The sequence below is a fragment of the Condylura cristata genome, unplaced genomic scaffold, assembly GCF_000260355.1.
Source record: "Condylura cristata isolate star-nosed mole 26May11 unplaced genomic scaffold, ConCri1.0 scaffold00004, whole genome shotgun sequence".
NCBI lineage: Eukaryota > Metazoa > Chordata > Mammalia > Eulipotyphla > Talpidae > Condylura > Condylura cristata.
Genome location: NW_004567105.1, coordinates 38,793,995 through 38,808,904, shown reverse-complemented (window position 1 = coordinate 38,808,904; position 14,910 = coordinate 38,793,995). Strand labels below are relative to the sequence as shown.

Sequence of the window (14,910 nt, the reverse complement as noted above, 5' to 3'; positions counted from 1 at the left end):
TATAAAATGTTAACATGGGGCCTCCTTGGTGGCCTAGGAGTAAAATCTCAGCACTATCACTGCTGTGGTAGGAATTCACTCCCAGGCCAGGGAGCTGACCCACATAGTGCACAGCAGACCTCTCCTTTCTCACCCACTGCTCCCCTCAACCATGGATTCCAGTCATTTCACCTGTTTTGCGTTCCACTCTCTCTGGTGAGTCCTCTCATCCTTACACCTCTGGCCTTTGTCCCAGTTCTTCTATGCAAAATAAATACATAAATAAGTGAATATGCATTTCTCCACCACTGGAGTGAAGGAGAGAGTGCATATAAAGGATAACCAATAAGAACAATTTGCTCACAGTTTATATACACAATGACCAGGTCAGAGAAAATAGAATTGTTTTGCTGTTTGTATGTGCTGGTGTTAGCCACAGCTCCCTGTTTATGGCCACCTCCACCCCACGAAGGGCACTATGAAATAAAAACCAGATAAAAGTGGGTGTTTAGGGATTATGACTTGGTGGCATTGCAAGCAGAGAAAGAGGAGAAAAAGGGGGAGGTGAGGAGAAGAGATGGGGGAGAAAAAGAGGGCAGAGAAGGGCTACCGACATGGAAACTGCGCCCCATTCATCCTCGGCTTTCTAAATCAGCATCTTCACATATCACTGTGTCTCTGATAAACTGTAACTTGGAATAAGCTTCCTTAAAAGGGTTCTCAACTCCAAACAAAGTAAAAAGCACAGCCTTATACCACTGCTTCTAAGCTACTCTTGCAGGAAATAGCCAGCTGCAGGAGACCTAGCAAACAGTCTTGTTTGGATTTGATTTGGTACCTAGAGATTTGGATCCTTATTTCGCTGCACAGCTTGGTCTCCAACTGCTGGCTGGGCCTTTAGTGGAGAGGTCCACACTTTAATCTCATACCCTGCCCTCAGGGAATATTTACAAACCATTGTTGAACAACAGACTCTTTCAGATGTGTACAGAGCATCTTTAACACCAGGCAGACAGGCCTCAAAACTAAAGGGCAATTTTATTACAAATGAATTTGTCGCAAAAAGAGTGTAGCAGTTCACACAAAATGTAGGCCTTGAGAACATGACTTTTTTTTTTTTTTTTTAAGTTTAAAGTCAGAGAAAATACCAGATAACTCATTTATTTACTCTATATATTTGAAGTTAGAAATTAAAATAATCTTTATTATAAATTAAGCTAACGGCTTCAAGAAGCACCAGCTTAATGCAGTTTCAGCTAGTGTTATCTAAACCAGTGGTTCTCAATCCTGGCTGTGTTCAAGTATTTATTAGATTTTTTTAAAAAAGATTTACTCATTTATGCATATAAAAGTGGAATACAGGCCAGAGGTCAGGGGCGGTGAGAGGATTCGCCAGAGACAGAGTGGGGAGCTGAACAGGCCAATGACGAGCTACATGCTGAGTGGAGCAGCAGGCGGGCCAGTAGAGGTCTGCTGCACCATGTGGATCACCTGCAAGGCGAGGATCAAACTCATGCTGAAGTGGCTTTAGCTTCTTAGTGCTGTGCTTTAACTTGCTGTGCCACCAGGGTGGGCCTTATTAGATTTTTTTAAATGTTGTTACCAAGAATCCTTCACTTATCATTTATTTAGAATCTCATGAAGGACATATAGGTCACAATATACTTTATCATTGTATTTCAACTGTGCTATGTAAACATTATTATTTCAAACTCTAAGTAATGTAAATATAACACAATTTTGTCTTTTCATTTCTTAAAGTGCTTTCTGTAATATATCAAGGCTCTTTTAAAAAGGAATGGAAGAGATCAGGGCTTTCTTGACATTGAAAGTTCCCATCTAATCTTCTTATCCAAGTCTTGACTAACTTCTTTATTATTCACTTCTCTAATCTTTGCATAGCTGTTGGCCATTTCTGGTGGAAAGATCTGCTGCACCCAGTGTGGGTCAGCTCCCTGACTCAGCCCATGGAGGTGAGAGAACTAAGTCTTAACCCCTATGCTACCAGGGAGGCTCCAGTTATTTGCAGTTTTTAGTAGCTCAACTTCACTAAAAAATTCTAAGTTCCTTTTGTTTATTGATTCCAGGCTTATCATCAATGCGTCTGAGGGTCTCTTTCCTTTCAACAGCACGAAGTTTATGAAGGAGAATGTATTGAGAAGAAAGGGAGCTTAGAATTGACATTTTGTTATGTCAAATAAAAACAAACTGAAGAGAAATGAAAAGCAAATCAAAAAGTCAATAAACAATAAAATAACTCAGCACTACTGTATAAATTTATTCAATAGTCACTCTGGCTCAGAACGTTTTCAGGCAGAACTTGAGACAAGTCCAACACACCTAACAGAAACATTCATTTCTAATCAATAACTATAATAAATATTTGATGATTCCCAAGGATGTGCCAAATTAGGAAGCATTTAGAGGAATGCTATTCAACTGTGGAAATTGCTTATAAATATTTCTATTTCGTGTCAGTTGAAAACTGGTTTCCCAAAATGACTCATGCACATAACTCTTGCTTTATAAATAAGTCTTACCTTTACAAACTTTGCAACAGCTATGAGACAAGGTGATTTGATGGGACTCTGGACAATCCAAAGCAGGACAGCCTGAACTCTCCACCAGCTTCATGGTCTGGTCCTGTGAGACAATGGAGAATAAGGGCTTCTTAATTACATCTTACTATGGAGTTTCCAGATTCGGAATTTCAGAAGGAGTGGCTAATGTGAGAATAAAATGTTCAACCTGAAAACCTCTGCATCTGGCACAACTCACTCATAGATGATATTAAGTCCCAACCAGAGAACTACCATGTGGCCGCCACAGGTACAGGGCGTCAAATGCTGTCAAATGCCTGGGTGATCCTGAACAATTCCATTAGTATCACAACACATTTGTAAATGTAGGTAACAACTGTACTGAAGATGAAGCTTGAATTAGATCAACAGCTGACTTTGGAAAAAAGCAATAAATGAACACTGCATCTTTTAAATATATATATATATATATTTGTATATATGCATAAATACTTAAATAATACATTTAGATCAAACATCATACTATGTTAAATATATAATATTGTATATTAGTAATATGTTGATATATATACGAAAAAGAACATATATTCTATATAGAAACAAAAAACATATGTTGAAATATATATATACTAAAAAGAGCATATATTCTGTATAGAAACAAAAACTATGTGTGGTCTATAATATACTATGTAATAGATAGTATATATAATTATAAGTATATGATATCATATATATTTCAAATAGAGTATCAGTTCTATATATATAAATGCATATATGAGATATAATATATACAATATTATATGTAATAACTATATGTGACATAATGAATACTTTAAAAATATTTAACATATATGTATATATTATAATGGTAACACTGATTTACAACACCTTAGAAATATAGGATGTTATGTCTTCAGGTGTATGCTACCACACCTCTTTCTAAACTCTCATTTCAAAGTTTTCCAAGCTATCATAAGTGATTTTTGGTATGGAATGTTGGGGATCTCCCACAAAACTATAAGGGAAATGAAGACAGGATTTATGTCACTTTTCAATCAATGCCTAACATTTTCTGGCATATAGTTGGCAATCAAAGAATTCTATAAATAAAAGAATATCAATGTAAAATGAATATAGTTCTAGCAACCAAGGTAGACAAAATCTTTCCAGTGGAGAAACTGAAATATAAAGTGTTTTCCAGAAACAATGAGCAGCAGCCTTACCCTGAAGCTCATCTTAGAGCTCTGTACTGTCAGCCTCCTATCTCCTAAGAACACCAGTCATTGAGTAGGTTATATTACACTTAGAAGTGCCTAAGTAATAAAATATCTGTTGGAACTTTTAAGTTTTTATCTTGATGCTTCTTAATATTTTAGATCTTCAGATGTAATTTCTATAAATACTGCATTCATGGTAGAAGCACTAATTTTAACATCTTCCTCTTCATGGTTTATCTATGCAAAGGGCCTTCTCCAAATGATCATCACTATGTAGTAACAAAGGGCAAGAGACATGTACACAGTGGAGTCAAATACTGTCTTCCTTTGTTTTACAATTTTATTCAACCTAATCTTCCCATTTTTGGAAGCACAGTGCCGCCTTCTTTTTTCCATTTTTTACTATGAAAGTCATAGACACTTTGACATATTTCCAGGGCCACAAAACTGACAATGAAGAAGTAAGCAGGGACTAAAACCAATAGACCAAAAAAATGAAGCCATAAGAGCTTCCAATCCTGCAAAGGTGCAAATACTCCAGGAGCTAAGCTATCTGAAGTAAGAAGTTGTTTGAGGTTCTTTATGTCAAAAATTTAATCAAGAACTATGATAATCAGGTAGAATTGGGCAGTGCAATCATTACTATCTAACAACATATGACTCGAGCACTGCAACTGTAAAATAAACACAAGATCTGAAAAATTATTTTATAGCCACTAATTCACAGGTTTCAAAAATAAGGGAATTTCTATGTATGTGAACTTCAGCTAGTATCTTGAATTTTCTTTTTCCTTAGAAGTTTTAAAGACATTAAAGGATAATAGTTTAAAGAAACATTTACTGTTTTTACGTACTAAATTTTAAAAGACTTCTAAGTTTCCTTACCTTGCACTCATAGAGAACACATATTCCAGAAGAGGAATAGACAGTATTTCTTTCTCCTTCAAAGTAGGTTCGTCCTTGAAATTGGCATATTGCTTTGAAATAATAATAAAAAAAAAATACACATTTATTTTTTGCTTTTCATTAGGAAAAACAGCTTACAGGTGTTCATATCCTCTGCTACAATATTAATACATTCTTATACCTTTCAGCGTGTTTGAGTGACAATAAACTCAAATTCAATCTGACATAAGGGGCACACAGGCTCATGTTATGGTCAATTACATTTAGTTCAGGGAATAAAATAAGATACACAAAGGAGAAGCAAGTTAGTTTTCAACCTTGAAGAAGGAGTGCCAGAAAAGCAGACTTGTCACAAAACACTGGGTGTAAGATGAACCCCACTGAAAGCATACTTAAAACAGGTACTTAGGGCCGCTGGAAGTTAGGGACAGCACAAATACAAAAATAGTTCATTTTTCATATGACATTACAGAATTTTAAAACAGAAATCTAGAAGCTGGTTTATTTTATTTGTTTTCGTGGAGGTGGCACTGACTTACACCACTGTACATATACATAGGTGAGGGTCACACCTTCAGACATCTGTCACCACATGCAAACTTATTTTAATTTTAGAAATATATGCAAGTTTTATATTTTATGGGCATTATTTTACTTGGAAGTAAATGTGAATTAGGATACCCTATTTGAGAGGCTGAAAGGTTATAATCTGGATCCCCTGGCTTCCATCACAATAAAGTCAGAACTTCAGGTGCAAAGGGGCTTATGAGGGGGTGTTTCCCACACTATGCCACCTTCTAAGAGTCTGAGATAACTTTTGTTTTTGTTTTTATTTATTTTTCATTAGATGAGCTGGGTTGTATGCCAGATGTGGGGGGATGATGAGAGGATATCCTGTCAAAACAGGAGAGAAGGCAGATGAGACTTAGCCCAGGTTGGGAGCAGAACAGGATGATCTACTGACATCCACTACTGAGGGGAGCAGCAGGCAAGACAGGAGAGGTCTGTTGTATCATGTGGGTCACTTCCCTGGCTGGGGATTGAACTCAGGCCATAGAGATGATAGTGCTGAGATTCAACTCCTAGGCCACCAGGGAGGCCCCCATAACTTCTGTTCTTTTTTGAAAGGGCATTCTGTAACATCTGAATCATCCTAGGACAATTTCTCAAAAGATCAAAATAAAAGTAATCATCTGATAGGTAAAGACCCAACCTTAATAACCAAATACCGAATGTAATTTTAACTACAGAAATTTGACAAAATGGACGTGCATATTTCCTTTAAATTCTTCTATATAAAGTATTACCCTTTTTGGAATTTGCATATTCCTACATTATCTATTACAATAGATAACAAAGAAATTAGATCTATTTTTAATAATAATACTACACACACACATATGTATGGTTGAACAAATAATTCATATTTAAAATTAAGCCAAGTTTCATCTTTACTAAAACAGTGATTATTTAAAAATTGCATATTTAAAGACTAGAAAGCATGCAATTTTAAAAAAGTACCATCCTCCAACATATATCCTTACCAACAACTTTTACTCCATGATATATATCATTGGCAAATTGAATTTAAATTTTTGGAGCTTGCTGAAAAAGAATACAACTTTCTTGCATAAATTATATTGCTTAAAAGCTGGCCAAAGCCTGCTCACTCATGAATATTCAAAATAAAACTACAGATTTGTCAGTTGTATTATATCACATTATGAAAAAAATAGCATGTGCATTTACTTAATGAACTTGTTTGATTATAAAATACATCTCTCCAACACATAATTTTTAAGTGTCAAGTTTTTTTATGAGCTTCAGTAACCTCAACTACATCAAGTCTGGCATACTGTGTGTTCAATAATACTTACCAAGTACCACATTTCATAAGATAATGAGAATAAATAGGACATTCTTACTACTATTCCGCACTTGTCATTTAAAGATTTTTTACGCTTACTGTATTATATGACTTAGTAACTGCAGCCTACTCAAATCCAAAGATATATTAAAGAAAAAAACCCTCATGTTCCCAAGTCTTTCTGAGAACAGAGAGGAAAGGAATCACTGCAGAAAAACACATGGGTAAATTCTCCTTTAACAAATTCTTATGATCATTTAATATTCATGCAGAGCAGATGGACCTTCTGTTCTAAACTCTTAATTCAAACAACTCAAGTAGACAACTTGTGGGACAATAGGGCACCAAATGGAGCCTGGCAGAGAGAGAAAGCACAAAAATGAATGAGATCACAATTGCTTCATTTCCTTTCAAGCAATAAGCACAAACAGGGTGAACTTGGCTTAGGGAAAAACCAAAGTGAGCGATCTTTGTCTCGTTTCTTCTTTAACCAATTGCTATGATTCTCCATAATTTCCATGTTTTTCCCCAAATACCTAGTCATGCCATCAGGATATCCCTTCCCTACAGCGGGAAAATAGATAGAACTATTGTCACTCCAAAAAGTACTACAAGGGATCCTGAATGTATCATTCTGATGGTTCTGAGACTTAGGAGTAGGTGAAAGTCACATTAACTTACCAATGCATTTAGCAGACATATATTGAGCTCCTACCACATGCTGTAAAGTCTTGAGATTCAAAAAGGAGTGAGACATGATCCAAGCACACACTGCACTGGCGCAGACACACAACTCCAGTGAAAGCCAAACTAAAGCCTTATGAACAGGAAACTCATCAGCTATATGAGTTTCAGGAGACTGAGTAGTGAACTTTCACAAGAGACAACGGAAGCGAGACAAGAAAACAAGAGCTGGTGAAATACCCAGAATCTGTTAACAGCAGGAAGTCATCAACACCCCACTACTACAGAATAAAGAAATCCTATCGCTGGAGCCCCAGGCGACCCACAGCTATAAATGAGGGGTTGCCAGTGGGACCAGAACCATGAGAGACCCAGCCACTGCCAGCAACACAGTCTACTGCAGGAAAGGGGCAGGAAGGACACTCAGGCAACTTCACTCTTCTCCTGCCTTCCATTTTGTGACAGGGCCACCCACTGAGAAAACCAGCTACCAAGGACACCATGCAGCTAGCAAGGACACCATGGTGATGGGGTCTGCAGCAGACAGGCACCTGGGCCAGTAAGACAGAGAAGGGAAGAAATGGAACAGGGAGAGCAGGAGGAATAGCAGTTGGCTGTTACATTAATTCACTTTAATCCATGCAGATGTCTAGTTTATAAGGACAGGTTGCTTAGAGGGTTTTGAGAGAGTGAAACACAGAACAAAATTTTAAAGAGGAAATGAAGACATTTTATAAATGCAGATCCAGGGAAAATATAGCTAATCAAAATGAGGTCCATAGCAGAAGATCAAGTGTCAGAACAGGAGCAAAGGCAGATCAGGCTTGAAGGTATCAAGGACAGAGCCCAGCGGCAATGTACCTGCCTGCTTACCTGTCTCCAGTAGCAATAAAGTAAAACTAATATCCCTTCCTCAACAAACAACAAAGGATCAGTCATTTTGCTGTATTGATTCAACTTCTTTAATTCCATTACATTTAGATGTTCCTATTCAGAGGCTTCATTTCTTTGTTTATTTGGGATGTGTGTGTGGTATGTAACATTAAGTTACTCGTGATATAAATGAATTCATATTAATTTCCTACTTTAATGGACCACCCTAAAGCAGAAATTATAACAATAAGGCTACATATTCAAAAGCCTATGAGATTTGTTGAGTATACCATGTGTGTGTGTGTGTGTGTGTGTGTGTGTGTGTGTGTGTGTACTTTACAATATAAAGTTTCTAGGGAGATGAATATTAACTCCTTCATGCAGGCTTATCACTCTGCATGGTAGGAGGACAGGTTCCCATGAAATCAGACTAACCCATAGCAATTACAGCTACTTGTAGGTTACTAATATCAACCAATGTCGAGCACATGTTCACTGGTATATGCTGCAGTTTTCCTAATTCCACTGTACTACTTTTCACATAATGGTCTATGAAGTTTGCTGATTAGAAAATTTAGGATGGAGGTGTCACAAGACCAGAAACTGTAAGTGGAGGTAGAAATGATAAACAAAGTTGTTGAACCAGCTATATATTAATAAATGAAAATCCTCAGGCTGAGGCTGCCATCAAAAGTGTCCTGAGGCTTAGACCAGAGGTGGGGATATGGAGATCATGGGCGATTATGTCACTGGGCAACCTCAAAGGGAAATGGAATAGCCTGGGGGTGTGCCTCATCACCTGCATTAAAAAAAAATCTCAGAATAAGACCCAAGGGCAGGCACACAGAGAATGGCCAATAGAATATTTATCAGCAGGGGAAATGAAAAGGGGGTGGGGAGAAGAGTGAGAGAGAGAAATGAACTGGTCAATGCTTTTTACTGGTAAAGCTCCCTAAGCTGAGGCCCTGAGAAGACTCTGCACCCAGCAAATCCCAGTTGCCTCCAGGTCAACATATGTCCTGTTTAAGACCAAACATGGCTATTAAACTCCACCGCTAGCTCCCAGCAACTCCTCCTTCAAGAAGTCATGAGTCATGGCAGGTTCATGGTGTGATGGGAGTTTTACTCCTGAGCACCAAGGGTCTCTTTGGCATGGAGGTGGGAGTGGAGTTCATTCACGACATACTGTTCCCCCAGGAAATATAAAGAATCACCACTCCTTTCAAGTCAACTTTGTCACACCCTAAAAGTGATTCATTTAACAGTAGGTAAACCATTCCACAAAGGAATGAGCCCTTCCCCAAAAGAAGAATGTTTTTTTATTAGTGCAAATGCTGCACTTTGCAAAAGGCGGCTCTTCTGCCTGCTGGGGACTACACAGGTGTTTCTTTTTACAAACCTTTTCCTTTTGTGAAGCAACAGAATTCGCTCTTTCTGCCTGCTTTTGTCTATGTGTCTTCTTTTCTTTTCCTCCTAAAACTGTCCTTTCAAAATAAAGCCTTTGCCTTTGTCTGGGCAAATATCTTAGTCTCCAGAAATGGGAACTCTGCTGAAACTTCTCAGAGGTAACCCCAGGGCCTTCCACTCACTGAACACTACAACTCATCAAAACAACACCAGTCTGTGTGAATTACTTCATAGTGCACAATCTGTTCAGCTATAGGTTGGGACACTAATTAAAACTTAGTGAAATTCAATAGGTGGGATGATATAACAATTGATGTAAATGTTTTACCAAAGAGACATTAAACTTACTTAATTATATAGTTACCAGCAACATAATTATGAGAGAATCTGCAAAGGCAATCAATGTGAATCATTTTCACTTCATTTTAACAATTAACAAGAAATAGGAAGGCAGAAAATGGTACAGATGCAAATTTGAAAGTCTTAAGTTGCAAGAAAGGGAAAAGTAATTTATAGCACAGATTGAGAAATAAATGAAAGAAACCAGTAAAAAAATAAAGTTCTAAGTGACACATTAAAATCCTGATTTACTAAGTACCAATACAGAGAAAGAAAAATGGAAGACCCTCCAACGCGATTTACACCAACTTCTAGAAACTTTTGTGAAAACAATTATCCAAATCTAAAGTTATTTTAGAATATAAAGCAAAAGGACATATATTTCACTTTCTCACTACATATTTAGCTTTTCCTTTTTATTGAATGAGTCTAGTTTAATGGAAAGGACACCGTTAAAAATTAGCCAACACAAAATTTAAGTTATAGCTAACAAAGAGAAAACCGGCAAAATTCTTGTAGTTGAGAAATAGGATTAATGATTTCTTTTAAATTCTCTTCAAGCACCCCAGGTTTCAGTGAACTTTAGGATGTTTAAGCTGTGTGCTAAGGGTGGAATTGTGTGTAATAATGACTTTTGTATGGTGTTCTTTGAAATCTTGATTTTCTCTGGGAGGGCTCTTAAAGTCTCCATGTACAATGGCAGTTATTTCATTCTGAGCCAGCATGACAGTTAACTGTTAGCGATACACAAATCAAAGCTGTTGGATGAGAAAGTATCTCATTAACCATAATTATGTATATTTGTATTTTTATTATAGCTTGAAAGCAGAATGTACAATAAATCCACTCATGAGGCAGACTAGCATTCTTTAGAGTCAAACACCAAATCTAAGTGTTTCAATATTCTGAAGAGACTCCAATCAGCCTTGCTCTCTTTTGTGTGTGTGTGTGTGTGTGTGTGTGTAATCTGGACAACGTTGAAGTCAGTTCTTAACAATGTAGCTGTAATAAAAGTCTTGATCACTAGCTGCCATAAATTATTTTCCCCTTTCTACAGTGTTCACATTTCTATTAAAGCACTGAATACATTTTTCTTTCTCTCTGGGTAGCTGTGAATGCTTTCTTAAATCTTTTCTACCTCGGATCAGGGACAGTATTTTATTTGTGCTTGGCACTCACTCAGCACCCAACACTGGCCCTGCATAATAAACTCTGAAGATTTGTTAAATATTTCCGTAAGTTCCCTTCCAGCTTTCTGTTTGATGAAAAGCCTGAAAACAAATAAATTGGACTTCTCTGATCTTCCTGTTTCCTGTATAGTTGGCCTCCTTTGATTGTGCCTTTTTTAATAATGGTTTTATAAATTGGGTCTCATGGAATTATTTTGCCCTTTCTGTAAAATGCCAGCTTACTTTGCCCTGGAGTAGAGTGAAGTGCTGGAAATGTAGCAGGTTTGCTATTAGTTAACAAAAAAAGTAGCTACAACTGTCGCAGGTAATAACTTATTCAGATGAATAACACAAGGCAACATGCACAAAGAATTTAGCTTGGGCGATTTGATGACAAAACTTTCTCCTTCCTCTCCATAAACCAATTTTCATGAGTCAATGCTATTTAAGATGATCAGAATTTCAGAGTGTTTAAATAATTCACAAATTCATTCATTATACATGAGCGCCTCCTTTAACAAAATCTCATTACTTGTTTGGGAATTTAGTTGTTTGCAAAACTAATATTGGAGTTTAGGAAATGAGTTTGTGAGAGTTGGTGTGTACCCTCCTTTCCCGTTTTAAATATACTGTGTCCTTGGGTTTCTAAAGGACCCAAAGAGTGCTTCTCCTAGGGGGCCTCAATTTAGGTCAGTAGCCTATTCTTCTAAAAAGAGAACAGGCCCTGAAACAACATAAATCTAGCAAGAGTGAGGGTTGAGGCTTGAAGGACGATAAAAATAACTTCCCGAATAGAATAGAAACAGAAATTCTCACACTCTGACTAGATCAGCTGTTGGGTTAGGGGGGCTATGTATCAGAAAAATACAAATTGGGTATTTAAAGGATATTATCAAAAAGGTCAAGTTTATTGCTGGAGGAAACGATTCAGTACCTTGGAACCTAACTTAATTCTAACTATTTAAATTGCAACTAACAAATATTCTAGATTCTTTTCATTTAGCCCTTTTCCATTGCTGGCTTTTTCTCTAATCCTGACATTATAGAATGCAGTATTTTAAAAATATAATATAATCAATTCATTTAGTCTCCTTGGGGTACAATAATAAAATTAATGAGTGCACAAAAAGAATTGGAAAGAAGTAGACTTACAGCAATATACGAATGTTACTTAAAAGACAAAACACATGAGGCAACAGACTTTCCTACCTCAGAGAGAAAACTTAATATATAATATGATAAGGAAAAGTCCATGCACCACAGTTTCAAAGCCAGGACTAGGATTCATCTGACAGTCCTTCTGTGTAGATTATCTTGCTACTAAAAAATCAGTGAATTCAGTCAAAATGTAACAGAGTGGTCCCCAGGAAAAGGGGAGGTTTTAGGTTTTCAGTCCTAACCAGTGGAGGGTAGAGCTGAACAGGGAAGAGAACAAAGCTGGAGAGGAGACTAAAGTGGGAAGGGCAGGATGGAGAGCAAAAAGATAACCTGAAGGAGGCACAAGTCTGTTACAGATGTGGGAGAAAGGCACCCCAGAACCCACAAACCTGCCCACTCTAAATAAATTCTGCTACCCATCACATTAAGACAAAATATATATACCTTTAATGGAAAGGAACTTTAATACAATTAATGTGCAATAGAGAAAAGACAAAAAATACAGTTTTAAACAAAAGCATCCTACAGGGGAGGGGGACAGAAAGAGATCAGAAGGAGGGAGGAATGTGGGGGAGTACAGTGACAATGGGTGGGGGAAAGGAAAAGTAAATATTGTAAAACAAACAATAGCGTAAATAGATATATAAAAATTATTTAATTAAAATAAAGCATCCCATTGTGGGTTAAGTGTCCACCCATGTGAGACTGGCCCAAAGCAAGACCCAAAAGCCTACCACAAGTCTAAAGCACCTTCTGGTTGAGAACCATAAAAAGGGGTCAAAAACAAACAAGTCTAAGAGGAAAAGAGCAAAATCAAGATCAAAGCTGCCAGGGTCAACCTCCCCATGGCAAGTGCAGCTTCTTCACATATCTCTGCTCCACGTGCCTCCCCCAGATCTCCTTCTGGCTCCCCATCCATCTTCCTTTCTTCTCCAGTTTCCTCTCCAGCTTCCCTTCCTCCCTGCTCAATACTACCTCCCCTTGGGTGGGACTGAGAACCTGGAACCTCACCTTACCATGGGGACCAGCTACAAAAACTTGAATATGAAATTTTTGGCTGAACTTCTGAAATCTTTGGGGATGTTTCTCAAAATAACTTGCACTTTTAGACACATGTTATTTCAATATTACAGCAAATAAGGTATCGAATATAAAATACTTTGTGACATGGAAAGTATCACCCCTTTCATTATAATCCACATATTAGAGCTCGATGGAGAGATTGCAAGTAAGGACCCTGAAACAACAATGGCACAGTCTTCAAACAATTTCACTGTCCAGACAAAACAAAGAAGGAAAATATAGGGAGTTAGCTATCTTAGGAGGAGGTATTTTAAAGGCTGGGCCCTGTGAGGTAGATCAGTGACTTTCATTATGAGAGGAATATGAGCTCAAGGTAGAAGGCAGCCAGCTCCAGGCAGAGCAAGACACATAGTGAAGGATGGGAGGGTGGAGGAAGCAGCAGGGGACAGACACTTAAAGGTACCCTTGATATGGAACAGGTTAAAAGAAAGCAGGAAGCAACAAAAGGAAAAACAAAATAAAGGCCTGCAGGCAACTCCTGGGGGAATTGAAGCACTTCTAGGAATCTACTGTCCATCAGGCACTGCTACAGGAAGCTCCTTCCTGCCTTCAAGGAGCCTCCAGTCTAGTGTGGGAAACATATGTAATTATGTACAGCGCAGAGATAGCAAGAAACAGAAAGGAAGAACAATGTCTGAAAGACTGGGAGGCTGGGGCTGGACATGTTACAGAGGATGGACATTTGCAAACACGGAAGGAGCAATGTTTTGACATTATTTACATCAGGGATATATTCAGAGAATAGAATAGTCATCGTCATGATATAATTAGCACCCTATCTCAACGAACATCTATTTGGGATACCTACATAAACTGGAACTGATTTATTAGATTCATAACCGACTGTAGGGTTTTTTTTGTGCCATAAGCCTCTGTGGCTGTCACTGCAGCCTTGACCATGTTGATGCAGAGGCACTTGATAATAAGGGTTAGGGTCACGTGTGCCTGACTATGACACCTGCAACATGGGTATAAGTGTTCATGCCTGAGCCTGGAGGTCAGGGGCATAAAGGTGGTATCACAGAGGATGGCTATGAGATTACAACTGACTTATAGAAGAAGTGAGACCATAAGAGACCACCAGAGAATCCAGAGGAAAAAAAATAAAGATTTTTTTTGGGTGGAGGGGTGGTGGGAGGTTCAGTTGTCTGCCTGCCTCCCAGTTCCCCAGTCCCCCAGCCTGCCTAATCTGTGCCAGCCTGTATAATCTCTGACTTCTATACATTAATTTGAAACCAACTTAGATACTTCTAAACCTATTGGGCCAACAGTTCTGATCTGTGGATGAATATCAACATCTCTCTTCAATGGCAATTAAACCACACTCAGCTGCATACCAGACCACTTAAGAAGAACCTTTGAGAATAAGACTGCCTTTTTATTTTTATTTTAATTTTTATTTATGCATACAGAACTTGTATACAGGCCAGAGGTGAGGGGGCAGTGAAAGGATTCTCCAGAGACAGAGTGCAGAGCAGAACTGGCAGATAGAGTGAAACTGCTGAAGGGAGCAGCAGGCGGATCAGGAGAGGTCTGCTGTGCCGTTGGGTCAGCTACCTGGCCAGGGATCTAATCAAAAAACGGCTAAGCTGGCCCGCCCTGGTGGCGCAGCGGGTTAAAGCACAGCACTGAGAATCTAAAGCCGCTTCCGCATGAGTTCGATTCGCGCCTGCCCCGGAGGTGACCAC

The 14,910-nt window shown here is 38.2% G+C and overlaps 1 protein-coding gene across 3 annotated transcripts in view; it reads right to left on the bottom strand.

Moving 5' to 3' along the window:
* NELL2 (NEL-like 2 (chicken)) overlaps positions 1–14,910 on the bottom strand; it is a 334,876-nt gene that overhangs the window by 183,904 nt on the left and 136,062 nt on the right. For all 3 annotated transcript variants that reach the window (XM_012720507.1, XM_004675947.2, XM_012720508.1), the window contains exons 11-12: positions 4,622–4,713; positions 2,520–2,622 (exon numbers count right to left, since the gene is read on the bottom strand). In XM_012720507.1, the coding sequence (XP_012575961.1) occupies positions 2,520–2,622; positions 4,622–4,713 (195 nt within the window). The remainder of the gene's footprint in view (positions 1–2,519; positions 2,623–4,621; positions 4,714–14,910) is intronic.